Raw genomic sequence first — 23,346 nt, 5'->3', positions numbered from 1 at the left:
CAATGGCTATTAGCCAGGATGGGCAGGGATGGTGTCCCTAGCCTCAGTTTGACAGAAGCTGGGAATGTGCGACAGGGGATGAATCACTTGATGATTACCTGTTCTGTTCATTCCCTCTAGGACATCAGGCGTGGGCCACTGTTGGAAGACGGGCGACTGGGCTAGATGGACCTTTGGTCTGACCCAGTGTGGTCTTTCTTATGTTCTCTGTACTGTGAATATACCTTTACTGAGGCCCAAACAGAGAGCAAGGGGCTGCCCACGTCCCCCTCCCCAGACATTGCTTGGCCTGCCCATGCCTTCCGGGACGGACACTCATCTCCTAGTGGAGTTTGCAGGGCTGTGGCAGCAGTCAGCGGCCCCTCGCCCCATCCCGACGCACCCGGCAGGGAAAAGCTGCACTTACGGAGTCGGGGGGTTGCTGCTCCGCCCACGCTTGCTGCCGCGGCGGCACAGTGTGGAGGCCGACGAGGACATGACGCTGCTTCACCGGCTGTTGCTGCTCCCTGCACGGGTAGAGAGACAAAACTGAGGCGAGGCGGAGCAGAGCGCCCCCCTCCCGGCCCAGAGCCCGCACCGAGCCCCTCTCCCGCGAGCCCCGCACCGGGAGCGGACAGCCCTGCTCTGCGCCGCCCCGCGGCACCTGCTCCGAGCCAGGCCCTGAGACCAACAAGTTACTGGGAAAAGCAACAGAGGGTCCTGTGGCACCTTTGAGACTAACAGAAGAAGTGCATCTGAAGAAGTGAGGTTCTTGCCCATGAAAGCTTATGCTCCCAATACTTCTGTTAGTCTTAAAGGTGCCACAGGACCCTCTGTTGCTTTTTACAGATTCAGACTAACACGGCTACCCCTCTGATACAAGTTACTGGGAATTAACGGCACGACACGGAGTCCCCGCACCGCCCCCTTCAGCGCCGCGAGCCCGCCCCAGAGGGACGCACCCGCCACTCGAGCCCCTTCGCGCGCAGATATCCGGAGAGGAGGGGGTGGTGGTGACTCGCGCTCTTACCCCACTTTTCTTCTGCAAGCACCTTCGGCCAGCCCGTGAACCCCGAGAAAATTGCGCGCCAAACGAGTCACGTGGGCGGGCTCTCCCGGGTTTTCCTACCAATGGTCGCCCGGGAGAGCCCAACTCGGCCCAGAAAGGGGGACGGAACCACCCATCCAGGTTCCAGGTACGGACGATCGCCCCCTAGCGGCTCTGTGAGCCTCTCTGCGGGGACAGAGCAAAGTCTGACAGGAGCCCGATTCTCCCACAATACAGAGAATTTACTCACGTAGAGCCTAGATCAGATTCCCAGGCAAGGTTCCCCCTTTCCCCCTGGTGATAATGGTATCACCCATACTTGACCAAGTTTCGCGACACGGGCCCGCCTTCTCGTCACCACCCCTTCTTATGGATGCGGGGCTGGCTTCTGTTTCTCCTGCTACCGGTAGTTTCGCGAGTCCGCGGGTTGTTATTAGGAAGTGACGCATTGCGTGAGTCGGAGGTGACGTAGGGCGCGCAGGCTCGGGCCGGTGGGCGGGGTTTGGACAAGATGGCTGGATCCACAGGTCTGTGAGGGGGCTCGAAATGGGCCTCGGGCGGGTGTGGGGAAGCGGGTCTCCGCTCTGTGGGCGGCAAGAGCCCCGGGGTGGGGGCGGGGCTGTACCTGCCTCTCTCTGGCAAAGGGGAGCTGGTCTCTGGGCTGAGTCGGGGTGACAGGGCCCGGCGACAGCCAGAACCTGGGGGGGGGGTCCTCAGCGGAGCCCCGGTGCAGGGGGCGGTACGGTAGCGCATCCCTCCTCAGGGGTAGGTGCGGCAGGGCAGGGGTTCCACCTCCGTGCCTCATGCGGCGCGTAAAGGGCTGCGGGACAGGACGGGCTGGCGGGGGCATCCTTCTCGGGCCCCGTGCGGTGGGCCTGGGGTCTCCGCCTGGCAGAGCCTGGGAGAGCGGAGCCCGAATCTGAACGGCGGGAAGGGAGCGGACCTCAGTGCCCGTACAGAGGCTAGGGAAGCGGCGGGGCAGAGCCAAGGGGAGATGATGATTTAGTGCCCACTGCCGAGGTGTGGGTGTCTGAAAGGCAGGGCCGAGTAGGAGGGACAACACTCATCTCGGTGTCTAATGCAGAGCGGCTTATTGTACAGCCAAGGGGGATGGATACCATCTCTTAGTCTGCTGCAGATGGTGACGGACAGTATGGCAGTACTTGGGGCTGGGCTATCCCACCTCGGTAACCAGTTTGGGTGGTATGGGGTAGCTCAATAGCCCAGCCTGCGGGAGCGGAGCTCACCTTATTGCCCAATAAAGGCATTATTGGGCACAGGACAGAGTCTTAGCTCTGGGCTTCAGTGTAACGCCCAAGTGAGGATTTAGAGGGGATTTAGGAGGCAAAGGAATCAACGTGAATGAATAGAGGGAACGGGAGGGAAGAGCCCAGGGGCAGGGGAATGAACTGACTTCAGTGCTCAATTCAGGGAGTATGGGGGTCAAGCTAATTTGACTTAGTGTCTCATCTATTGAGCTTATGGAGAGCTAAGGCTGCAGACCAGAACCTTGTGATGTAGTACCCCCCTCTGTGGTTAATGCAGGTGGTGTGCAGTGGAAGAGGAATAGAGAATACTAGGTAGAACTTGGGGGAGAAAAACTCCCCTCACTGTGCCTGGCTTTGGAAATAGGGTATGCATGACAGATCCTGTAGAAAGGGGAGAGAGCAGCCCTCAGTAACTCGGGGAGCTCCCATCACAGAGACCGGGTGCTGCTGTACTACCCTCAGTGGCAATGGAAAAGCCTGCGTTGCCCAGTTTGGGCTGAATTGGGATGGGCCGCCATGTGAGATGGATGGGTATATTGAAGGAACTATGTATTTACTTAGTTGTGGGCGAACTGTATTTTGTTAGTCTTTGTAGAAATGACTTGTGGTGTTGGAGTTAAAATAAGATACATATTTTTTAAAGTACTTTTGGGGTAGAGTGAGTTCACAGATTCTTTGCACTCCTGCCTGTCTCTGAATTCTAGGTCTTCTGGTTTTCTCCAATAAACAGGAAGTAAAGTTGGTTTTGCTTGTGAGTGAATCTTTTTGCTTCTTGCAACTTTTTGCATTCAAAACAGTTGTTTCATTCCGGCTGTAACTAAAAATTCATGTTGTTGAATCAGAAAACTGTCCTACTTCTGCTGTGTACTCACTCAGTTCTGTAAGGTAGAAATAATAAGCTGCTAAAACTCATTGCGTTTTCTATCCCAGAACTCTTTGCATATTAACAAATAATAGAGGGTATTTTGTAAAGCTTGTATGTGTGTATATGTACACTTACAGGAATTACTTTCCTTATTATTGAAGTGCAGCTACTTGCATCGTAAAACATAGTTGGTGTTTAACTGTATGCATATACCTTTTCATCTCCAGAGATCCTAAAGTGCTTTATTTCATACTTCCCTAGCACCACTGAAAATCCGCCATCTTTTCAGTAGAGGGGGAAACCGGGCAGAGTCAGAGAACTGCACAATAGGAAGGGAAGTTGGTTTTTAAATTCTCAGCCAAACACACATGTCCCTTTCCCAAAAAACTGCACGGTACTCTCTTGGGACAAAACTCATAAGAACAGCCGTACTGGGTCAGACCAAAGGTCCATCTAGCCCAGTATCCTGTCTACCAACAGTGGCCAATGCCAGGTGCCCCAGAGGGAGTGAACCTAACAGGCAATGATCAAGTGATCTCTCTCCTGCTATCCATCTCCACCCTCTGACAAACGGAGTCTAGGGACACCATTCCTTACCCATCGTGGCTAATAGCCATTAATGAACTTAACCTCCATGAATTTATCCAGTTCTCATTTAAATGCTGTTATAGTCCTAGCCTTCACAACCTCCTCAGATAAGGAGTTCCACAAGTTGACTGTGCGCTATGTGAAGGTATAAGCAAGTGTGACTCCAGTGAGGTCAATGAGATTCTACCTACTTTACATCATGGCTGAATTTCATCCTTATTTCAAAAAGAGGAAGGTCAGAGCTGAAACTGCCAGAGTATGTATTTTTTTTTTTTGTTTGGATGAACTCTATGGGGTGTAATCCTGGCCCCATTGAAGTAAATGGCAAAACTCCTGTTGAATTCAATTTGGCCAGGATTCCACCCCAGGTATTTCTTTCCTGAGACTTAAACCACTAATCAACTATCTGAGCACATAGGAAAACTACAGAGCATTTTAGAACAAGAAGAAATGTTGTTTGAAAATAACTGTCCCTGAACATGCCTTAAAGAGAATATATACTTCAACATGGCCAGTTATATTGTTGTTCGATAACATCCTCACCATAACCAATTATCTACCTTTCAAAACACCCTCATCTGTTTATTTCATGTGCAGATGTTATATTTGTTAAGCAGCTCCTCAATCTGGCCTTCAATATTGCAATTATTTCTGTTTGTAATTAGACCCATTCAGAAGCCTACATCAGTTTGTGGGCAACATTAAAGGTTTTTGAAAACTTGGGTCAAGATGTTTCTTTAGGAAAAGGACGGTTATTGTTAAAGTACACTTAAAATGTTGTTGTGGTTAGATGGGACTCATTGCATTCAGTTCCTTGAAATACATTGTAAATTTTTTTTGGAAGGCATAAAATTACCAGCCACAAGGAAAAAAAAATTATCAAAGAATAATATTTAAAGCCTTTTATAAAATTGGAGCAAGAGAGGGAGGAAACAATGTGATTTTTATAACCAATTAAAATACACAATATATAACTCTTAATACAACCAAAATTATGGCAATGCCAAAGCGAAGTCTAAATATATAATCTACACTCTGTTTTCTGTTACGTTTGCATTATAATGGTTTTTAAATATATTATTTTTCAGATATGTGTTTTCTGCAACTCTGGGTGCACTTGTATCTAAGAGTCATGATCAAATAACTAAACTGTATCATAAGACGTGTGAGTTATCAGGGTTTAAACTGTGCATTTATCTTTATTTTTTTCATATTCTATTTCTAATTGCTTAAATATATAACCTTAACAAATGTTTTGCCTTTAAAAACTAAAACACCAATAAATTAAAGGAAATGAGATAGAGAGAGTTATCAGATCTTTAGTAGCTACCAAATGGTAAAAGTCAACTGGTAACCATTAGTTTCAACTTCGGAGACTTATAACTGGTAGCTTTTGGCCAAAGGTTAGTTTTAGATTTGAAGGTTTACCTCTATATTTAATTACAGACTTTTTTTAACAGCGGTAAAGTTGAAAGTGTGTTTTGGAGGAGTCCAGCTAGCACCTCAAACCAATATTACCTTTCTTTATCAAAATTTCATCTTTAAAAAATAAACAAACAAAAAAATCAGAATGTCTCAAAAAGAACTGTTAGGGCATTCAACCTGTTCCACACTGCCCCATAATCCTGTTGCATTTGACCCGCCCAAATTGCAGTGTCCACACAAAATTATCTTTGCTCCAAAATTTTGAAAATATTTAAAAAACTCAAGATTATACATGTTCAGTTCCCACTCAGTAAATGTGTGCAATCATAGCCTAATAATTTGTGTTTACCTCTTGCATATCTTTAAAAAATATTTAGGGAACGTAGTTAACTAGGTTGGAGGTGTAAACTGGGTGGGGTGAGAATGAGTGTGTGAAACATTGTACAGCAATAGAGCACCTTGCTGATGGTATTTCTACACTATGGAGACTGTAGCACCATAGCTGTGTTGGCATAACCTCATATTGTAGATGCGGCCTACACCGACAGTTTTTCTGTCAAGGTAACAACAAAGAGTCTGGTGGCACCTTAAAGACTAACAGATTTATTTGGGCATGAGCTTTCGTGAGTAAAAACCTCACTTCTTCGGATGCATCCGAAGAAGTGAGGTTTTTACTCACGAAAGCTTATGCCCAAATAAATCTGTTAGTCTTTAAGGTGCCACCAGACTCTTTGTTGTTTCTGTAGATACAGACTAACACGGCTACCCCCTGATATCTGTCAAGGTAGGTTTTCATAGCTCTGTCTACTCTGAAGATTATGCCAGCATAACTAAGTGGGGTGTGGTTTTTCACACCCCTGACTGATGCAGCTATGCTGATAAAACTTTCAAGTATAGACCTAGCCTCTGACACATCTTATGACTTTTCAGAGCAGGTCTCCCCTCCTCTACACTTCAATAAGTCTGTAGGAGGAGAAGTGGTGTTGTTAAACTAAACTGAAAACTTTGCATGCTTAAATCTGTAAAATGTTAAACTTCAAACACAAACATAAATAAGTCTGCATTTTCTCTGTCCCTCTATGTGTGTCCCTCTATTCTCTATGCCTGCCTCCTTCCTCCCTTGGTGCTCCTCATTCCATGACCAGGAAGCAATCTCTTCCTGAAGTCTATGCCCGTCCAGGGTGTTGCCCCCCTTTTGGATTCCTAGACTCCAAATTTTTTACTGTCTACCAAGAAACCATTCCTGGAGTCAGTAGCAGATAAATTTGTGTTTAACAACCTTTTACAATCATTTTAAACTTTGCTCTGCACGCTCAGCTGTGTAAGAATGGCCTTGGCTGTAGCTGCAGGCAACAAAAGTTGGGGAAACTGGTACCATCTTTTGCCTGGTTGAGTAAAACTCAGCAAGCAACAAATAGTGGTATGCTTCAGCCAGGGTGAAAACAAATAATCTATAGTTTACAAAAGGCTTTTGTAAGCTATATATAGTCCTTGGGTTCTTCCCTATCTTGTGGCATAGATGGGCAAGAATTTTTTTATTTTTCCCCAAGGCCCTTCGTTTAACAGTCTGGTGACTCCTTTTTATAACCCTGCCTTAACTGCTAGTTAACTCCTTTCCCTACCTGTCTCAGTGTGGTATATCACAACTGCCTTTACCTCCTCCTGACCTCCACACATGCACACTCCTCAGGCCCCCCCCCATAAAAAAACAAAACAAAACAAAAAAACCCCAAAACACCACCCAACTAAAATGCACGTCTCAGCTAGGCCAACAAATCAAATTTAGGGGGTTCTAGGCTAAGCCATTTTGGAGATATGAACAAAAATTGCTTAAAAAGAATCAATTAACTTCAGGCACATGTTCAGAGGATGTTACTTTAAAGTTAATTTTCTGACTTTCCAGAAAAACTCTAACCTGGGATAAGATGTGCCATGTGAAATTTCTGGAAGGTTTATCTTTGGGGGGGGGGGGGAGGGGTGAGGATGCTCCATAATGTAACCTTAAGCACTGAGAGGGAGATCTTCAAAGTAGGTGCCCAGCTCCCATTTGATTTCAATGGGAGTTGGGTTATTTAAGTTCCCTTTGTGACTTTGGACATCTCCATGTGTAAAAACATCCTTACAGCAACAGAAGTGCCTCCCATCCAGCTATACAGCCCCATGGTTGTTTTGTTGACTTCCCTGAAAAATGTTCTAAAATTTGTGTTGTATTTCAAACTGACTCAAGGTATTTAAGCTGCATAAGCAACTTATACTGATAAACAGTTTAAATTTATTTAAATTGTTGTATGTGGCTTGAAGGTCTTAGGCATGACTAGATGTCAAGAGGACAATCTGTGTAGGTAGCAGTGAGGCTAATCCTGGGGCAAGAGCATACCATTGAAGAAGCAACATTCAGAACCGTTTTGGTTCATGTCCTGTTTCAGAATGCTTTTGCTAATTTTAAAAATTGTAACTAAAATTACTTCAGTCTCTGATTCCCCTCCCCCATTTGTCCTGTCTTAGATCTTACTGAGATTTAATTCAAGCCGTATTTTAAAGAAAAACTGTGCATTAATACCAACATTATGAATATAAAGTGGTCAAGCTATTTTTGAAGAGTGCATTTTTTTTGTAGCCTTTTGAATAACACATGTGTAGTGCATTTCAAGTGCATGGCTATAAATATTTTTATTTCTCATTTTGAAAGGAGTGGAACATCCGACTCTAACTTACAACTGCAGAGCTCAATTTAATTTAACATACTATTAATTTCTTTCATCAATTGCGTCATTGGAAAAAAAAAGCCTAAAAAATGAGGAATTAAACATACTAATAAAATAAACTAGGCGTTCAGATAAATTTGCAAGGCCATATATCCTAAGCCCTATATCCCTTTTTAACATAAACAATTGGGTTAGAAATACATTAACTGCGGCCAAGGAAAAAAAAGTTGCAGAAATAATGGGAAAGAAATTACTGCCCATGCTCAGTTTGTAGCTTTCAAATGCTCACAACTTAAGTAAACCAAAACCACTTTTTTCTGGTACAAGCAAAAGCAATGTCCTTGATGGAGGACTATGTCAATGCTATGATTAAAGTTTCAAACATCTTTCACGCTTGTTAGAATTTTTTAAAAGGAAAAGTGTTTAGCCCTTGCTGAAGTCAAATGCTTGAAGTGGTTGTGCAAACATTAAATCATTACCTTTTGATCAGTGACCTCACATCAGGCCAAAATGTGACTTTCAGAAAGCAATAAGTGCATAAAAATAGGATACAATGGCAATTGTGTTGTAGCCTGGACTATATAGTGGTACATAATTCCTGGTGTAGTATTTTTAGGCAACACCTACAATTATGCAGATATATAAATCTTAGATTAATGTTGTGATCTGTGATTATTTTACAAACCTAGATTAGGGTTCCATCTGTATGGAAATATCATAGTAAATACTGAGTCATGTCAAGGAGAGTCCCATATGCAAGATTGAGGCTTATTGTGCTTGCTGTTACAGTGATTCCTAATCTATTTAGGCAACTATACTAGTTTGCCAAACTAAGACCCTGCAACATTATCTGCATGAGTGGACTCCCATTGTGTGTGTCACCATGAGGGGAAACTGTCATGGATACAATTTCAGGAATTTTGATTTCTGCTTCCACCATATAGTGACATCCTTTTAGCATGAAAAAAGAACAGGAGTACTTGTGGCACCTTGGAGACTAACAAATTTATTTGAGCATAAGCTTTCGTGGGCTACAGCCCACTTCATCAGATGCATAGAATGGAACATATAGTAAGAAATATATATACATAGAACATGAAAAGGTGGCCATACCAACTGTAAGAGACTAATTAATTAAGATGAGGTATTATCAGCAGGAGAAAAAAACTTGTAGTGATCATCAAGATGGCCCATTTTAGACAGTTGACAAGAAGGTGTGAGGATACTTAACATGGGGAAATAGATTCAATTTGTGTAATGACCCAGCCACACCCAGTCTCTATTGAAACCCAAGTTAATGGTATCTAGTTTGCATATTAATTCAAGCTCAGCAGTTTCTTGTTGGAGTCTGTTTTTGAAGCTTTTCTGTTGCAAAATTGCCACCTTTAAGTCTGTTACTGAGTGACCAGAGAGTTTGAAGTGTTCCCCTACTGGTTTTTGAATGTTACGATTCCTGATGAAACCATGAAATCGCCTTCCTTCACCTTATCTTAAAAGGATATTAAGATTTAAAACTATAAATTAAAAATAAACAAATTTCTTTACTTATGTGACTACCACCACCTTGGATTATTAAAAATGAATTATTTTAAACTCTAGTTTACTTGTCACCATACTCCTTGTTTACTTTTTTCATTCTCTCTAGTTGGACAGTGAAAAGTCGATTGTCACTTACAATTTTGTATAGTTGGTTTCAGTTTTAGGGTTGCAATGCTGGAGTTTGTTTACTTTAGTTTTTGTTGGACTCTAAAAAGATACAATGAAAAGATTAGGCTTTATAAACATTTAAAAAAAAAAGTTACAAATTTAATTTGATGGTGTCTTTTAAATGATTGGGACAGAGAATGGGCCTTGAGCTAAGCCGAGTTCACAGCTGCCTGTGTCACTTTCAGCTGTACAAAATCTAATTTCTAATAAAATTGGCAATTTGCCAAATCCCAGAATGTGCCATTTCATATACCAGGAAAGCAAATAGTAAAAAGTACAGAAATAAGCAGTGAAACTATTCAACATCCCATCTATGCTACATTCATTAGCTCCTCATCCCAAACTCAGTTACCTCCTTTCCACAATTTTCAGCTCACCTATTTCCACTCTCCTCCCGAGCAACCCTGAGGTGTTGAATGATGAGCTATTAAAAGACTTACCTGCTTATGTCCTTGTGGGTTTTTTAGTTTGCATTACTAGAACATACAGGATATCAACTTAACTCAAAAGCCACGTCAACACTCAAAAGTTAAGTCAACCCAGTTATGTCACTCAGGGATGTGAAAAATCCACAACCTGAATGATGTACTGTATATACTCGTTCATAAGCTGAATTTTTTTAGTAAAAAAGGGAAGCACCAGAGAACGGGGTCAGCTTATGAACAGGTATAGAGAGGGAGAGGTGAGACACAGCCTCTCCCCCCAACAGAGGGAGCAAGGAGAGGCAGCAGAGCCAGAAGGGAAGAGGCGGGGCCAGAGTCTCTCCGCTTCTGGCCACGCTGCTCTCCCCCCAGCCTCCAAAGCAGCTGCAGCTCCGGGGCTGGCAGGCTGCAGCTGTGCTGCTCGGCCCCACCCCCTAGAGCAGGCTGTGGCCGCCCCGGCCCAGCCCAATGGAGCCCACTGCGGCCGTGCCGCCTGGTCTGGCCCGCCGGAGCAGGCTGTGGCCATGCTGCCCAGCCTGCCGGAGTAGCTCCAGCCAGGCTAGAGACATCCTCCCCTGGCCCTCCCCAGATAAGGTGGGAAGGGATGGGATGGGGAGAGCGTAGGGTTCCTGGGCTGTCCCGGCCCGTAAGCAGCTGGTGCGCCGGGACACTTTGTTTACTTTAGGTTTACCTCCGTGCCTGCAGATGCTCGAGGTAAACAAACCATCTTGGCCCGCCAGCGGCTTATCCTGATGGCCTCGGAGCCAAAGTTTGCTGACCCCTGAATTGTAGGGTTGGCCTATGAACGGGTCATGAATTTTGTTCCATGTTTACTTATCCATGGGGGGGGTGAGGGAGTGTCGGCTTATAAATGAACTGGCTTATGATCAAGTATATACAATAGTTAGGCTGACCTAACCCCCGGTGTAGACGCACTAGGTCTATGGAAGAATTCTTCTGTGGACCGAACTACTGCCTATTGGTGTTGTGAGTGTCTACACTGAGGCCCTAAAGCTGCACAACTGTAGCCTTGCAGCTCTGCCACGGTAGCGTGTCAAGTATAGACAAGCCCTAAATTAACAAAGGCCTTACCTATGTTAGAAAGCTTGCACTTGTGTAATGATATCCATTTAAAATGTAAGATAGTTTAGTACAGTTTAAATGCATCTAAATCAGTTTAGCTGCCTGTATGTTATAAGTTTGCACCAGTGTTGCTGGATTTATTTTAGTTTCTTCAGTGAACATTTACTAATAGCGATAAGGTGAAAGTCTCGTGTGTGAGAGTTTCCCAACGTTTTCCCTTTTTTAACTTCATCAGAGTAGATACACTGGTGCAGACCCCTAATATAATGATATTGCTGTGGGTTAATTGTTAGTCTTATTCCAGTTCTGTGGTCGTTCTCTGAGGGTTTGCATGGGTTAAAAAAATGCAGTATAGATAGAACCTAAATACAATTATCAGCATTGTTATGTTAATGTGAATAGCTGTAAATATTGATCCGTATTAGCGGCCTTGCAGTGCTCCAGTGTCTCCCATGCCACTTCATATCTGTAGTCTCATATCACTAGTATACTTGTGTTCACTCCACAACTTGTTCCTCCTGACCTCCATGTACCCACAATCACTATCATGCTTCTGTATATGCATGCCGCATTCAGCTTTTAAGCATTATATATAGGATCATTGTAACATACTATCACTTTTTATAAATTAATTGTGTTGGGGAGAAGATGATGTGGTTGGGAGTTGGGTTTCAGGGGCTGGAGCATGGGGCAATAAGTGAGGTTTGGGTCTGGGAGTGGACAAGAAGTGTACTCTCATAAGCTTCCTCTGATTCATCAGAATAGAATTCTGCCAGATCACAGGAGGTTTGTCAGAGGGCATATCTGCTTTGAATCACAGGAGGTTCATCAGAACAAAGTTGTTCTCTGGTCCACTTTTCCACTTCCGAGGCAAGCTGGAGAGAGGAGGAGGAGGTTTTTGGTCTGTCCTGTGGAGATCCATCAGACTGGGACTTCCTGCTGGTGAACTGTAGGAGGTTTGTTAGAGAAAGAAGCTGCCTCCAGAGTTGAGCTGAAATTTTTCTAATAGATCTTGAACTCTAGGCCTCAGGTCTCATATTTTCCCTCATAGTTGTTAAGAGGGAGAAGGGGGGGAATACTTGCAGCTGAAAGTGTGTCAGTAATGGAGTTAACAGCTCTGCTCAAGAGGCAACTTTCCTTCTAGCAAACCTAATTGCTTCTGAATTGTTAGAAAAAAAATCTCAGTGACATCTGAAATTCTGCTAAGATATTTCACACTTAAAGTGCTCCTTTGTGCTAAAGACAAGTCCAGGGCCGCCGCCTCCTCCTTATTTACTGATAAATTCAAACACGAAATTGATAAGCAATAGCATCAACACCATCTTCTAATATATTGAACTTTCACAAGTCAAGAAACTAGCAGTGCTTCAACTAAGTTATAGTCCCTCATCAAGGTTTGTAGTTCATATTAGTGGATACTTTTGAAAATCCCATCCAGAGATGCCTAAATGTTTTTTAAAAATTTGGCCTGTCTCTTTTATTTTAAAATAAAAAAAACACTAACTTTGTTTATATATTGAAAGTCTAAATAACTTTGTATTGTTATCAGTTCAAAACAAAATTGCTTTCAGTGTTAAAGATTTTATGTCCTAAAGAGAAGCTTTTAATAAAAATACAATGTTAATGCCTGATGCTGCAAACACTTAGGTACATGATTAATTTAAAGCAGATGAGTAGTCCTATTGAAGTCAGTTAGATGTATTCATATGAGTAAAGTTAGTACCTGCTTAAATGTTTGTAGGATCAGGTCTCGGTTTCCAATATTTTGGTTTTTGTCTGTAGAAATTCTGTAAAATTCAAATAAGATACTTGCCAACAGTGACCTATAAAAACAGCATTTGAAATTTAGTTTTATAATAATAATAAAATTTACAATAGTATAAAGTTTCAAATTTGTTTCATGTCGATAAACTTCTGCTCTGACCTCTTTCTCCTAATAGGCTGCTATATTCAAAATGTGTAACATTTGTGATTTCTTTCTGATATTGATAATGACTGTTTCACTTTAGGTAATTGTGACCTAAAACTATAGTTTGAATGCTGGTTTTAAGAAGTGAATAGTTTTTTGCATTAACACATTAAGCTACATAACCTATTTACTGTAAATTAGGGCTTGAGAAATCTACTCACCACTGGTAATCGTGAAGCATTTCCAAGCAAGTGAAGGGCCTAAATTGTTGTTTTTGACCAATTTTTAAAAAACTGAATAATTTCAATGTAGTTTCAGGAATTACACCTGCCCCAGAAATATCTGCCAATTTTGGTTTTAAAATAACTTTTCCCTATTTTAAAATGTTTGTGCTCCCCCCCCCCCCCCCCCCCCCCCCCCCCCCCCCCCGTCGTTGCAATGTAAAAGATCAAAACTGGAAACTCTAATTTACTCCATTATCCTGCAAACACTTAAGCAATCACATGGGATTAGTTCCATTGAAGTCAATGGGATTTCTTAAATGAGTAAATTTACATGTGTAATTAAGTGTTTGTAGGTTAGGAGTTATACTGGCTATACAGGAGAACAGTGAAGCTGATTTGGAGATAATGGTGGGTAGTCAGCAGAACATGAGCTCCCAGTGGCTGTGTCTAGATGAGCTAGTGCAATCCTTGGATGCATAAACAAAGGATTATTGAGTAGGAATAGAGAGGTTATTTTACCTGTGTACTTTGCATTGGTATAACTACTGCCGGAATAATATGTCCAGCACTGATGCCCACAATTCAAGGAGGATGTTGAAAAATTGGAGAGGGTTCAGAGAAGAGTCATGACTGAAGGATCAGAAAACCTGCCTTATAGTGACAGACTCAAGGCTTAATCTGTGTAGCTTAACAAAGAGAAAGTTGAGGGGTGACTTGGTTCCAGTCTGCAAATACTTACCTGGGGAATAAATATTTAATAATGAGCTCTTCAGCCTAGCAGAGAAAGATATAACATGATTAATGGCTAGAAATTAAAGCTAGACAAATCCAGACTGGAAAGAAGGCTTAAATTTTTGAACATTGAGAGTAATTAATCATTAGAATAATTTACCAAGTGTCATGGTGGGATTCTCCATCACTGGCAATTTTAAAATCTATATTGGATATTTTTCTAAAAGATATGCTCTTAGAATTATTTTGGGGAAATTCTGTTATATAGGTAGGCCAGACTAGATCACAAATGGTCCCTTCTGGCCTTGAAATCTACTTACAAGGTGTCGTCAAAAGCATAAAATAAACTGAAAAAGATAGAGGGCCAGGTATATCAGTGTAGGTCCATTGACTTCAGTGGAGCTATGCAAACTTCTACCAGCTGATGATTTAGCCCAGAGAGTTTTGTTTCCTCTAATTTCTTTCACTTAAAATAAATGTAAGTGTTACTGTATTTGTGAAGAAAAGAGAGCATTTTTTTATGATGTCCCATTTAGCTCTTTCATATATTAAAAGTTTCTAGCCCATATGGTTCTGAAAACTTAGCAAATTTAAACTGATGTAATTTTGTCTGCATGAGTCTGCAAAGATAGTGTCCATGCTTCTCTTGCTGCTGCTTGTTTGGCCAATGACAAGATGCTGGTCAGCTTCACTGAAACGGTCAGGAATCCTCTGAGCAGTAGTGAAACTGACAAGGATCATGTCAGGCTCATTCTGATTTTTGGGATACCAATGAGCAAGAGCAGACAGACTGAAGGTGTGACCTCTGGACATCGCTTTTGGCCCACTTCTTTTGTCTTTTATATATTAGTCAGATATCTCGTACATTTTTCAAGCCCTTTTGTAATCAAAGTGGCAGTGATGGGAGTGTGCATTTGGTTACATATAATTAGATCACTATGACAATTGGAATGTTGTTACAGAAAATAAATATATATGCATTATAATTGTATTGTAATGGCAATCTATTAGGTGTTGGAGTCACCTAGCACTCCATTTACCATGCTGTCTAATGTGTGTGGTCCCAACACTGCTGCTATAATCATAGTATAACTTCTCTACTCCAGCAGTCCAGAACAATGGGACTTGAGACATTCCCAATTTAAGAACAAAATTATTGTTGCACTGCAGAAAATTCCATAATCTGAATTTCATTGTCTTTGTGGCACAGTAGCTGAAAGCAGCAGGGAGAAATCTATTAACATATGGCTATTTAGATTTACGAATGTATCTAGTGGTATCCTTAGACCCAAAGTTACTGTTTTCTTAAACACATTTACCGTGGGCATTTAAGATAGCAGGTTACTTTATTTGAAATAAAAGAACAGGAGTACTTGTGGCACCTTAGACATATTTGACATATTGCTACTATACAATACTTCATTATTTGAACACAGTAGGAATTGCAACATAATTACTTAATCTCAAACTGGGTGCCTAAAAATATTTTATTAAGATACTCCAAATGTGCTTTATGAGGATTTTTATGACTGAAATGATATTAAATTGTGATGTTTAAGATGTCATTCAGGCTATAAATTAAATAATCTCTGACTTATGTTTTCTTGTGAACATTGCTATTTACATTACTTCACTTTATTTAAATAGTTAAAGTCCCTCGTAATTTTCGCTTGTTGGAAGAACTTGAAGAAGGTCAAAAAGGAGTAGGCGATGGTACAGTAAGCTGGGGCCTTGAAGATGATGAAGATATGACACTTACAAGGTGGACAGGCATGATTATTGGACCACCAAGGGTCAGTACAGTAGGTTAAATCTTCTATATTTTTGTTTGCGGGCGGTACAAAATCCTATATTAAGATTACATTTTAGAGAAGCAATTCACTTAAAAATGTTTAAAATGAAAAATGCATAGTTGCAACAATAGATTGTGACAGAACAGTTGTAAATTAAACTGTCTTCAATTTATAACTAATCATAGTCTGATGAAGTAACTTGAGCTAAATATGAGAAGCTACGTTCTAGTACACTCATATATTTGCCAGCAAGCCTATAGTCAGTGTTGGGGAATTATCCACGTCAATTCTGATTTCCTTAAAATATGTAGAAAGGCTAGAAGGAATTGCATAGAATATTGCACAGGCCTAAGGTTCACATGGTGTAGGCACATATTTATGTCTTCAGGAAAGCAATAGCTTGTGTGTATCCACATCTCTGCCATTATTTTTATGTCTATTGAGTAACCTGTGTAAAGGGGTTGTGCTTTGAGGCTTTTGCTGCCTGGAATATAGGCACAAATTAAAGCTGTATTTCCATCATTAATATGCAGCTATGCCCTATGATAGCAAACTAATTCTATACAGGAACTGTTGTTGGGGTGTTCAACCACCTTTTTGCTACATGGGAGGTGATGTTTTACTGCAGAACTAAATCTACAAGGAGCATATAATAAACCATATCATTAAAAATTGACAGACACCTATAGTATGAGAAATTTACAGAATTTAAGAGACAGGATAAGTAGTATTTTCAACTATATCACAAATTCACTGCACAGTGTGTTAACGTAGCTCATGTATAAAATCCACCAGTGTCACCTTCAAAGACCAGACAATTAATAGTTACCTCTAATGAGACAAAGTAGCATTAACAAAAGTTTAAGTTCCAACTGAACTCTGAATTTCTTTAGAATATGTTTTACAATGAAACACCCTGAAAAACTAGTAATCCTAAGTTACTTATTTCTTTGTATATGAGCATCATCAAAAGTGAATGGACAGATCTTAGAATGGAGTGTTTTTATGCTAAGGAAATCTGCTGACAAGCAGCTTCAATGATGATCGAGTACAAAACACTTCTACATAAATAGAGACTTGGGCTGATGCTCAAAGCGGCATTGTGCTACTAGGTTACTTTTACTGCTAGCGTTGAGTGACCATGATAGCAGTGCTATAGTTTATTGTGCTGTAAGTCCCTCCCTGTCATAAGTCTTATTGGAAGAAGTAAACTACGGCTCATATTGATAGTTGGGGGGGGGGGGTATAATAATGGCACTCTCCAAGCTCCACCAACAATCCAAATTCAGCCTACTTGGGAAACTGGAATGAGTTGTCACTTGCAGTAGATTGTGCAGAGGTTCAGAATATCATCACACGTGTTCTTCTAGGCTCCTGAGGTTTGGATATACCAAGGCTAAATTCCTCTAAGCTTCGCAGCTGCCTATTAAGTCCCATGCCCCTCCCTGCCGGCCCCGAGCTGCTGCAGTAAGAGAAGGCTGGGGGGAGTCCTCTCTCCCACTGCAGCCCCAGGGCAGCCTGCACCCCACACCTCTCATCCCTGGCCCCACCCCAGAGCCTGCACCCACCTGCACCTCAATCCTCTACCCCAGCTCTGAGCCCCCTCTCACATCCCTAGCCAGAGCCCTCATCTCCTGCACCCAATGCTCTGCCCCACCCCTGAGCCCCCTCCCGCACCCTGAACTTCTTGGTCCCACCCCCACCACATGAATTTTGTTATGTGCACCAATATGAAGGTAATGTGTCACACATCACCTTCATAATGGTGCACATAACAAAATTCATTCTACACATGGACATAAAAAATTAGAGGGAACGCTGTACCAAGGGCAAATAATGTATAGGCACAATAGTTACATGCCTTGGACCCTGGTTTCCAGAGTTGTGTGATATCAGAATCTAAGCTTTTATTTAAAACCATACCACCCCACTTTCTCATCATTGTAGAGAAAAGCATTTAAAATGTAACCTGTTAGGCTCTGCTTCAGCTCCAGGCAAAAACCTGCAGCTCCACTGCTCCGGAGCTGCTCCGCACTCCAGCTCCGGGCTCCGCTCCAAAGCCCTGGATACAGTAGTATTTGCCTGGATCTGCAGACAGCCTCCAGCAGTGAGAGAAGCAGCAGCCACTAGGAGAGTGCTTCTTGGACCCCTGCTCATTACCAGAGCAGTCTACACACTCGTTACCCTGAGGAAGTGGTCTGGCCTGGTTATGGCAGGGGCTCAAATGCCCCACTCAGCTCTGCAGGATTGGCTTCCCTTGGTGGGACTCATTAGTCCCTGCTCTTACATGCTTTGATCAGTAGTGGAATTGTTTACCTTGTAGATCAGGGGCGGGCAAACTTTTTGGCCTGAGGGGCGCATCGGGTTTCGTAAATTGTATGGAGGGCCGGTTAGGGGAGGGGGTCGTGGCCAGGCCCCCACCTCCTATTTGCCCCTCCCCCGGACTCCTGCCCCATCCAACCCTCCCTCCCCCTGTTCCCTGACGGCCCCTCTGGGACCCCTGCCCCATCAACACACCCCCGCTCCCTGTCCCCTGACTGCCCCCGGACTCCCGCTGCCCCATCCAACCCCCTCCTCTCATTCCTGATGGTCCTTCCTGACTGCCCCCATTCAACCCCTTGTTTCCCCCCGACCACCCCACCCCCTATCCACACCCCCGCCCCCACCACTGTCCTGAAATACCCTGCCGTTTATCCAACCTCCCCTGCTCCCTGCAACCTTACCGCGCTGCTTGGAGCACCGGTGGCTGGTGGTGCTACAGCTGCGCTGCCTGGCTAGAACTGGGCCACGCTGCCAACACCGCAACCACACAGCACATTGTGCGCTGCCCCAGAAGCTCACAGCCCTGCCGCCCAGAGCATTGCTCTGGCGATGGAGCGAGCGAGCTGAGGCTGTGGGGGAGGGGAGAGAGCAGGGGAGGGGCTGGGGACGAGCCTCCTGGGCCAGGAGCTCGGGGGCCAGGCAGGATGGTCCTGCGGGCAGGATGTGGCCTGCGGGCCATAGTTTACCCATCCCTGATGTAGACCTTTAAATGATCATCATTGGGCATCTGATTTAACACCCGCCCCCCCCCCCTTTTTTTTTTTTAAATGGTAGTAACACCTTTGAGCTATACTTTTGAATTGTGTGTGGAATTAGGCAGATGTCACTGTGTAGTTTGTGCTTGGTTTACATTTTGAAGGTTATCTTCAGTACCATAAGGGCTAGCAATATCTTTTTCTTTAAATAAAGTGAGATTCTGGAGAACAAGATGACAGCCTTGTGGGAGAGAGGTACCAAGTCACCTACCTAGTCTTATCTGCTTCAATTTGAGCCATAGGGTAGACAACCAGCAAACCTTTTGGTGTTGCTGGTTAGAGTGCAGGAGAGACCATGTAGGCTGGGATGAAAGTTCAAATTCTGCTTAGTTTAAAACTTTGATTTTATTTTCCATCAATATTTTATTATTTAGTTAGGGGGCATGAGCAAAGAGAGGTGGTGGATCAAATGAGCTCAGGGGGTTGGAAACAGTAGGACCCTACTAGGAGTGAGAATTGGGAGGGTGGGGTCAATCCCCCAAGCTAGGAGTTGGAGGAAGGGTAAGGGATTCAGGATGAGGGTGAGCAACTGGGAGCAAAAGGAAAGTTGGGGGGGGGGGGGGAAGGTTATCAAATTTTATTGCCCTGTGCTCATGTGAACTGGGGAAGACTGGGAACTAGCTTTTCAATGCTATGATTCCAGTGATGAGGTTAATACCTTGGCCCCAAAAATGAACTATTGATAACTTGGGTCACAAGTGAACATGCAGTTAGTATTAGCCTATTCCATATTAAAAACCTTTGGATGGTTGGCAGTCTCTATTAAATAGAGACAGTAATAATAGGGTCATTGCAGGTCATGATTGAGGTGATTATCAAAATTGTACCAGTTTCGCCACACAGCATTTTTCTGCACTGTCTGGCCCACGCCATTGCTGTTAGTCCCATATTCTTAAATATAGGGCTTTTAAAAAAAATTTAGATTATACAGAACATCCTTAGAGATGTTTAAATCTATCTACAGTAACTCCTCACTTAACATTGTAGTTATGTTCCTGAAAAATGCGACTTTATGTGAAGCAATGTTAAGCGAATTCAATTTCCCCATAAGAATTATGGTTAGGTTCCAGATTTTTTTTGCCAGACAAAAGGCATTATATACATTTTAAACTATTTTAAACAAGCAATTTAATAGTACAGTCATCGTTGCTGAGTATGAAGCTTGGTTGAGGTGGTAGAGTCAGAGAGTGGAAGAGGGTGTATTGTCTGGCTGCTCCTCTTGCTGAACTTTCTGAACTTTTAAAAACACATCTAGAGATTGTTTTGCTTTCCTTTTTTTTTCTTGGTAAATTTTTTATAACAAGTCATTAGATCACCAACTCCCCTGATCACTTTGGAGCTGAGTTCTCTGTCAGGATCGTCATCACTCAGGATTTGCAAGCCAGCTTCAATCATTTGGAAAGCTTCAGAAAGATGTTTGGCAGTCAAATTTTGATGGGTTGGTGGTTCTTCTACTTGGCCCTCTTCTTCCATTGGTCTTGTCACCTCTAGTGCATCAGATCTTCATTTGTTAGCTCTTTTCCGTGTGATTGCAGAAGTTGTGTAACATCGGCTTCTTCCAGCTCATCAAAACCTGCTTTCTTGGCCGAGCCGAGGATATCTTTCTTCATAGCGGGGACAACATATTTAAGTCCTTTTAAGTCATTGACACATTCAGGCCACAACTTCCCCCACACACCATTCATGTATGCCTGAGTAACTTCAGCCCAGGACTCACCAGTGTTATTGATGCACTTCAGGATGTTGTAGTCACGCCAAAATTGACAAATCATAGGTTTGCCTTCCCCATCGGTGCCTCTGATGAGCTGGTCGAAAGTACGGCGTAAGTAATATCCCTTAAATGCAGCGATGGCTCTCTTGGTCCATGGGTTGGATGCGTGATGTGGTGTTAGGTGGCAGAAAGAGAACTTTGACATTTTTGCACAGGTCGTCCAGGTTGATTGGATGAGCCGGTGCATTATCAATAAGCAGGAAAATCTTGATTTCAAGATTTTATTTGGCACAGTATTCCTTCCATGCAGGGACAGCATAGAGAGTCAGCCATTCTGAAAAAATAGCTCCAGTTATACATGCCTTCTTACTGGATTTCCAAATGACCGGAAGTTGTTCTTTTTGAAAATCCCTGGAGAGCACGTGGCGTTTCAGATTGGTACACTGTCAATGGTTTCATCTTCATGTCTCTGGCAGCATTACTACCTAGAAGCAAGGTTAGACGGTCTTTAACTGCTTTAAATCCGGATGCTGTCTTCTCCTCTCAGGAAATGTAACTCCGCTCAGGCATCCTCTTCCAGTACAGGCCCGTTTAATTGACATTGAAGACTTGTTCAGGGGAATAGCCACCTTCCTCAATTATTTTCTTGAGATAGTCAGGGAATTTTTTAGCTGCTGCAGTATCAGCACTAGCCGCCTCACCGGACATCTTGATGTTATGCAGGTGGAAGCGTCTCTTGAACCGATCAAACAATTCCCGACTTGCTGTGAAAGTCTCTGTCTGTGATCCTTCACCTTGGTCTCTCTTCAAATTGTCATACAAACTTTTTGCCTTAGCTTGTATCACTAGCAAACTGAGTATGTTTCGCTGGTTTTGGTCCACTATCCACAGTGAGAGAAGACGCTCCAGGTTTTCCAGCAAACTACTTCTTGATCGACTTATTGTAGTAGCACTAAGCGGTGTTGCACACTGAGCACTAGCTCTGATCTTGTTGGCATTATTCCGAATTGTTCTCACAGTGGTTGGAGTAAGACCTAGAGTGATGCCAGTGTCTACTGCATGCTTGCCTGCATCAAAATGCTTTGAAATGTCTAGTCTAGTACCCAAACTAATGGTTTTCCTGGTTTTCTTGCTGCTAGTGGTACTGTTACTGCTAGGCACTCCACTATCACTTGCTGGACGTTTTTGACTCGTGATGTTGGGTGATGCTTCTCTGGATGCACATGCATGTGCTACTCTTCACTCCCTTCAGCCTGGAGTGGCTGGGGTCATGCAGCATCAATCAACTATTGCAAGGGAAAGAATTTGGAAAACCCATGTCATTCTCCATGGTAATCTGCTCCCCTACTGGAAGTCCGGTGGGTTTAGGCTAGGATTAGTTATGGAGGTTCTTACTTTCTTGCAGGTTCTTACTTTTACCAAAGGCCTCTCTTCCAGGGTGCCCTGGAAAAAGGGCCCTGCTGTATCTCCCATAGTAACCATGCACTCAGCACCTGGGCAGCATTGCAGCCAATGTAGTAAGAGGAGGAAAATAACATTTGCTGCAGGGCTGTGCCCCTCTGCTGTGTGCATGCAGGGGCAGAGAGATGCAGCTGGCATTAAAGTGAATGGCAAAACTCCTGTGGATTTCAGACTTTCATAGGAGTAGGGCCAGGTTCTGTGCATCTCTACGCCGCTTCTCCCCCTTGCTACAGCGAAGCAGGCACTGGAACTCTATTCCTGTAACTTGCTTTGGGCAAGCTGCTACCCCCTGTGTTCTTACCTCCCTCCAGCGAAGGGGGGAGCAGATAAAACATTGTTTATTCTGTAGCAAGACAGGGTCTTTGTTGTGCACTACCCTCAGCTGCTTTGCAGGCATCTGGTGGCCTCGCAGGCGCTTGGTGTAGAGCCCTATTCCCGAGCAGGGCCATTGGGCCATAAAGCAACAGTGAATCGCTGGGGATGGGGGTAGTGTACATGTGCTGTGTGTTTACAAACATACTGTACATACAGTACAGTACTATAGATGGGAGGTGCCCCCACCTTACCCCACACAGGCACAGCCCACTGGCACTGGAGACAATGAGGCAGGCCGGGGGCTGAAGGTGCTGTAGGCTAAGAGAAGCACATTGAGCAGCAGCAGCGGTAGCTTCCCCTACTCTGCAAGCACCAGGGATGGGGGCTCAACCCTCGGTCCGCTCACTCCACCCCTTCCCCTAAGCCCCCACCCTTAACTCACCTCTTCTCCCCCTTTACTCCTCCCTCCCTCCCTCTCCTGCCCATGCCACATCCTCACTCCTCCCTCCCTCCCTCCCTCTCCTGCCCATGGCAATCAGCTGGCTTGCGGCATTGAGGAAGGAGGGGGGAGGAGGGAGGACACGGCGTGCAGGCTGCCCCTCACTCCCCTGCCTCCTGAACGCTGTAAGCCAGCTGATTGCTGCGGGCAGGAGGCAGGAGAGGGAGGGGGGAACCTGCGCGCCGCACCCTCACTCCTGCCTCCTGAACACGCCACAAGCCAGCTGATTGCCGTGGGGAGGAGCTAGGGCGCAGCTTTCCCTCCTCCCCCTCCGCCCGCGGCAATCAGCTGGTTTGCGGTGTTGAGGGAGGGGGAGTCTGCGCGCTGAGTCCTTGTTCTTCTCTCCTGCCTCCTGAATGCTACAAGCCAGTTGATTGCCGCAGGCAGGAGGCAGGGGGAACGGGGAAGGTGCTGATCCACGGGGACTGCGGGCGGGAGGCGCTGGGGGGGTGGGTAGGGGAGCTGATAGTGGGCTGCCAGCTGTGGACAAAGCAGGCAGCCAAACAACGTTATAGCGGAGCATTGCACAGCTTTA

At 44.0% G+C, this 23,346-nt stretch overlaps 1 protein-coding gene across 2 annotated transcripts in view; it reads left to right on the top strand.

The window, feature by feature from the left end:
* The first annotated feature begins 1,448 nt into the window (after window positions 1-1,448).
* Window positions 1,449-23,346, top strand: part of UBE2V2 (ubiquitin conjugating enzyme E2 V2) — a 43,139-nt gene continuing 21,241 nt past the window's right edge. Inside the window, exons 1-2 of one of the 2 annotated variants that reach the window (XM_054018119.1) lie at window positions 1,449-1,554; window positions 15,603-15,757. In XM_054018119.1, the coding sequence (XP_053874094.1) occupies window positions 1,539-1,554; window positions 15,603-15,757 (171 nt within the window). In that variant the 5' untranslated portion in view covers window positions 1,449-1,538. The remainder of the gene's footprint in view (window positions 1,555-15,602; window positions 15,758-23,346) is intronic. The other variant, XM_054018120.1, reaches the window with a different exon arrangement.

The sequence above is a fragment of the Malaclemys terrapin genome, chromosome 2 (genome assembly GCF_027887155.1).
Source record: "Malaclemys terrapin pileata isolate rMalTer1 chromosome 2, rMalTer1.hap1, whole genome shotgun sequence".
NCBI classification, from domain to species: Eukaryota; Metazoa; Chordata; order Testudines; family Emydidae; genus Malaclemys; species Malaclemys terrapin.
This window is presented reverse-complemented; position numbering and strand designations above follow the sequence as displayed.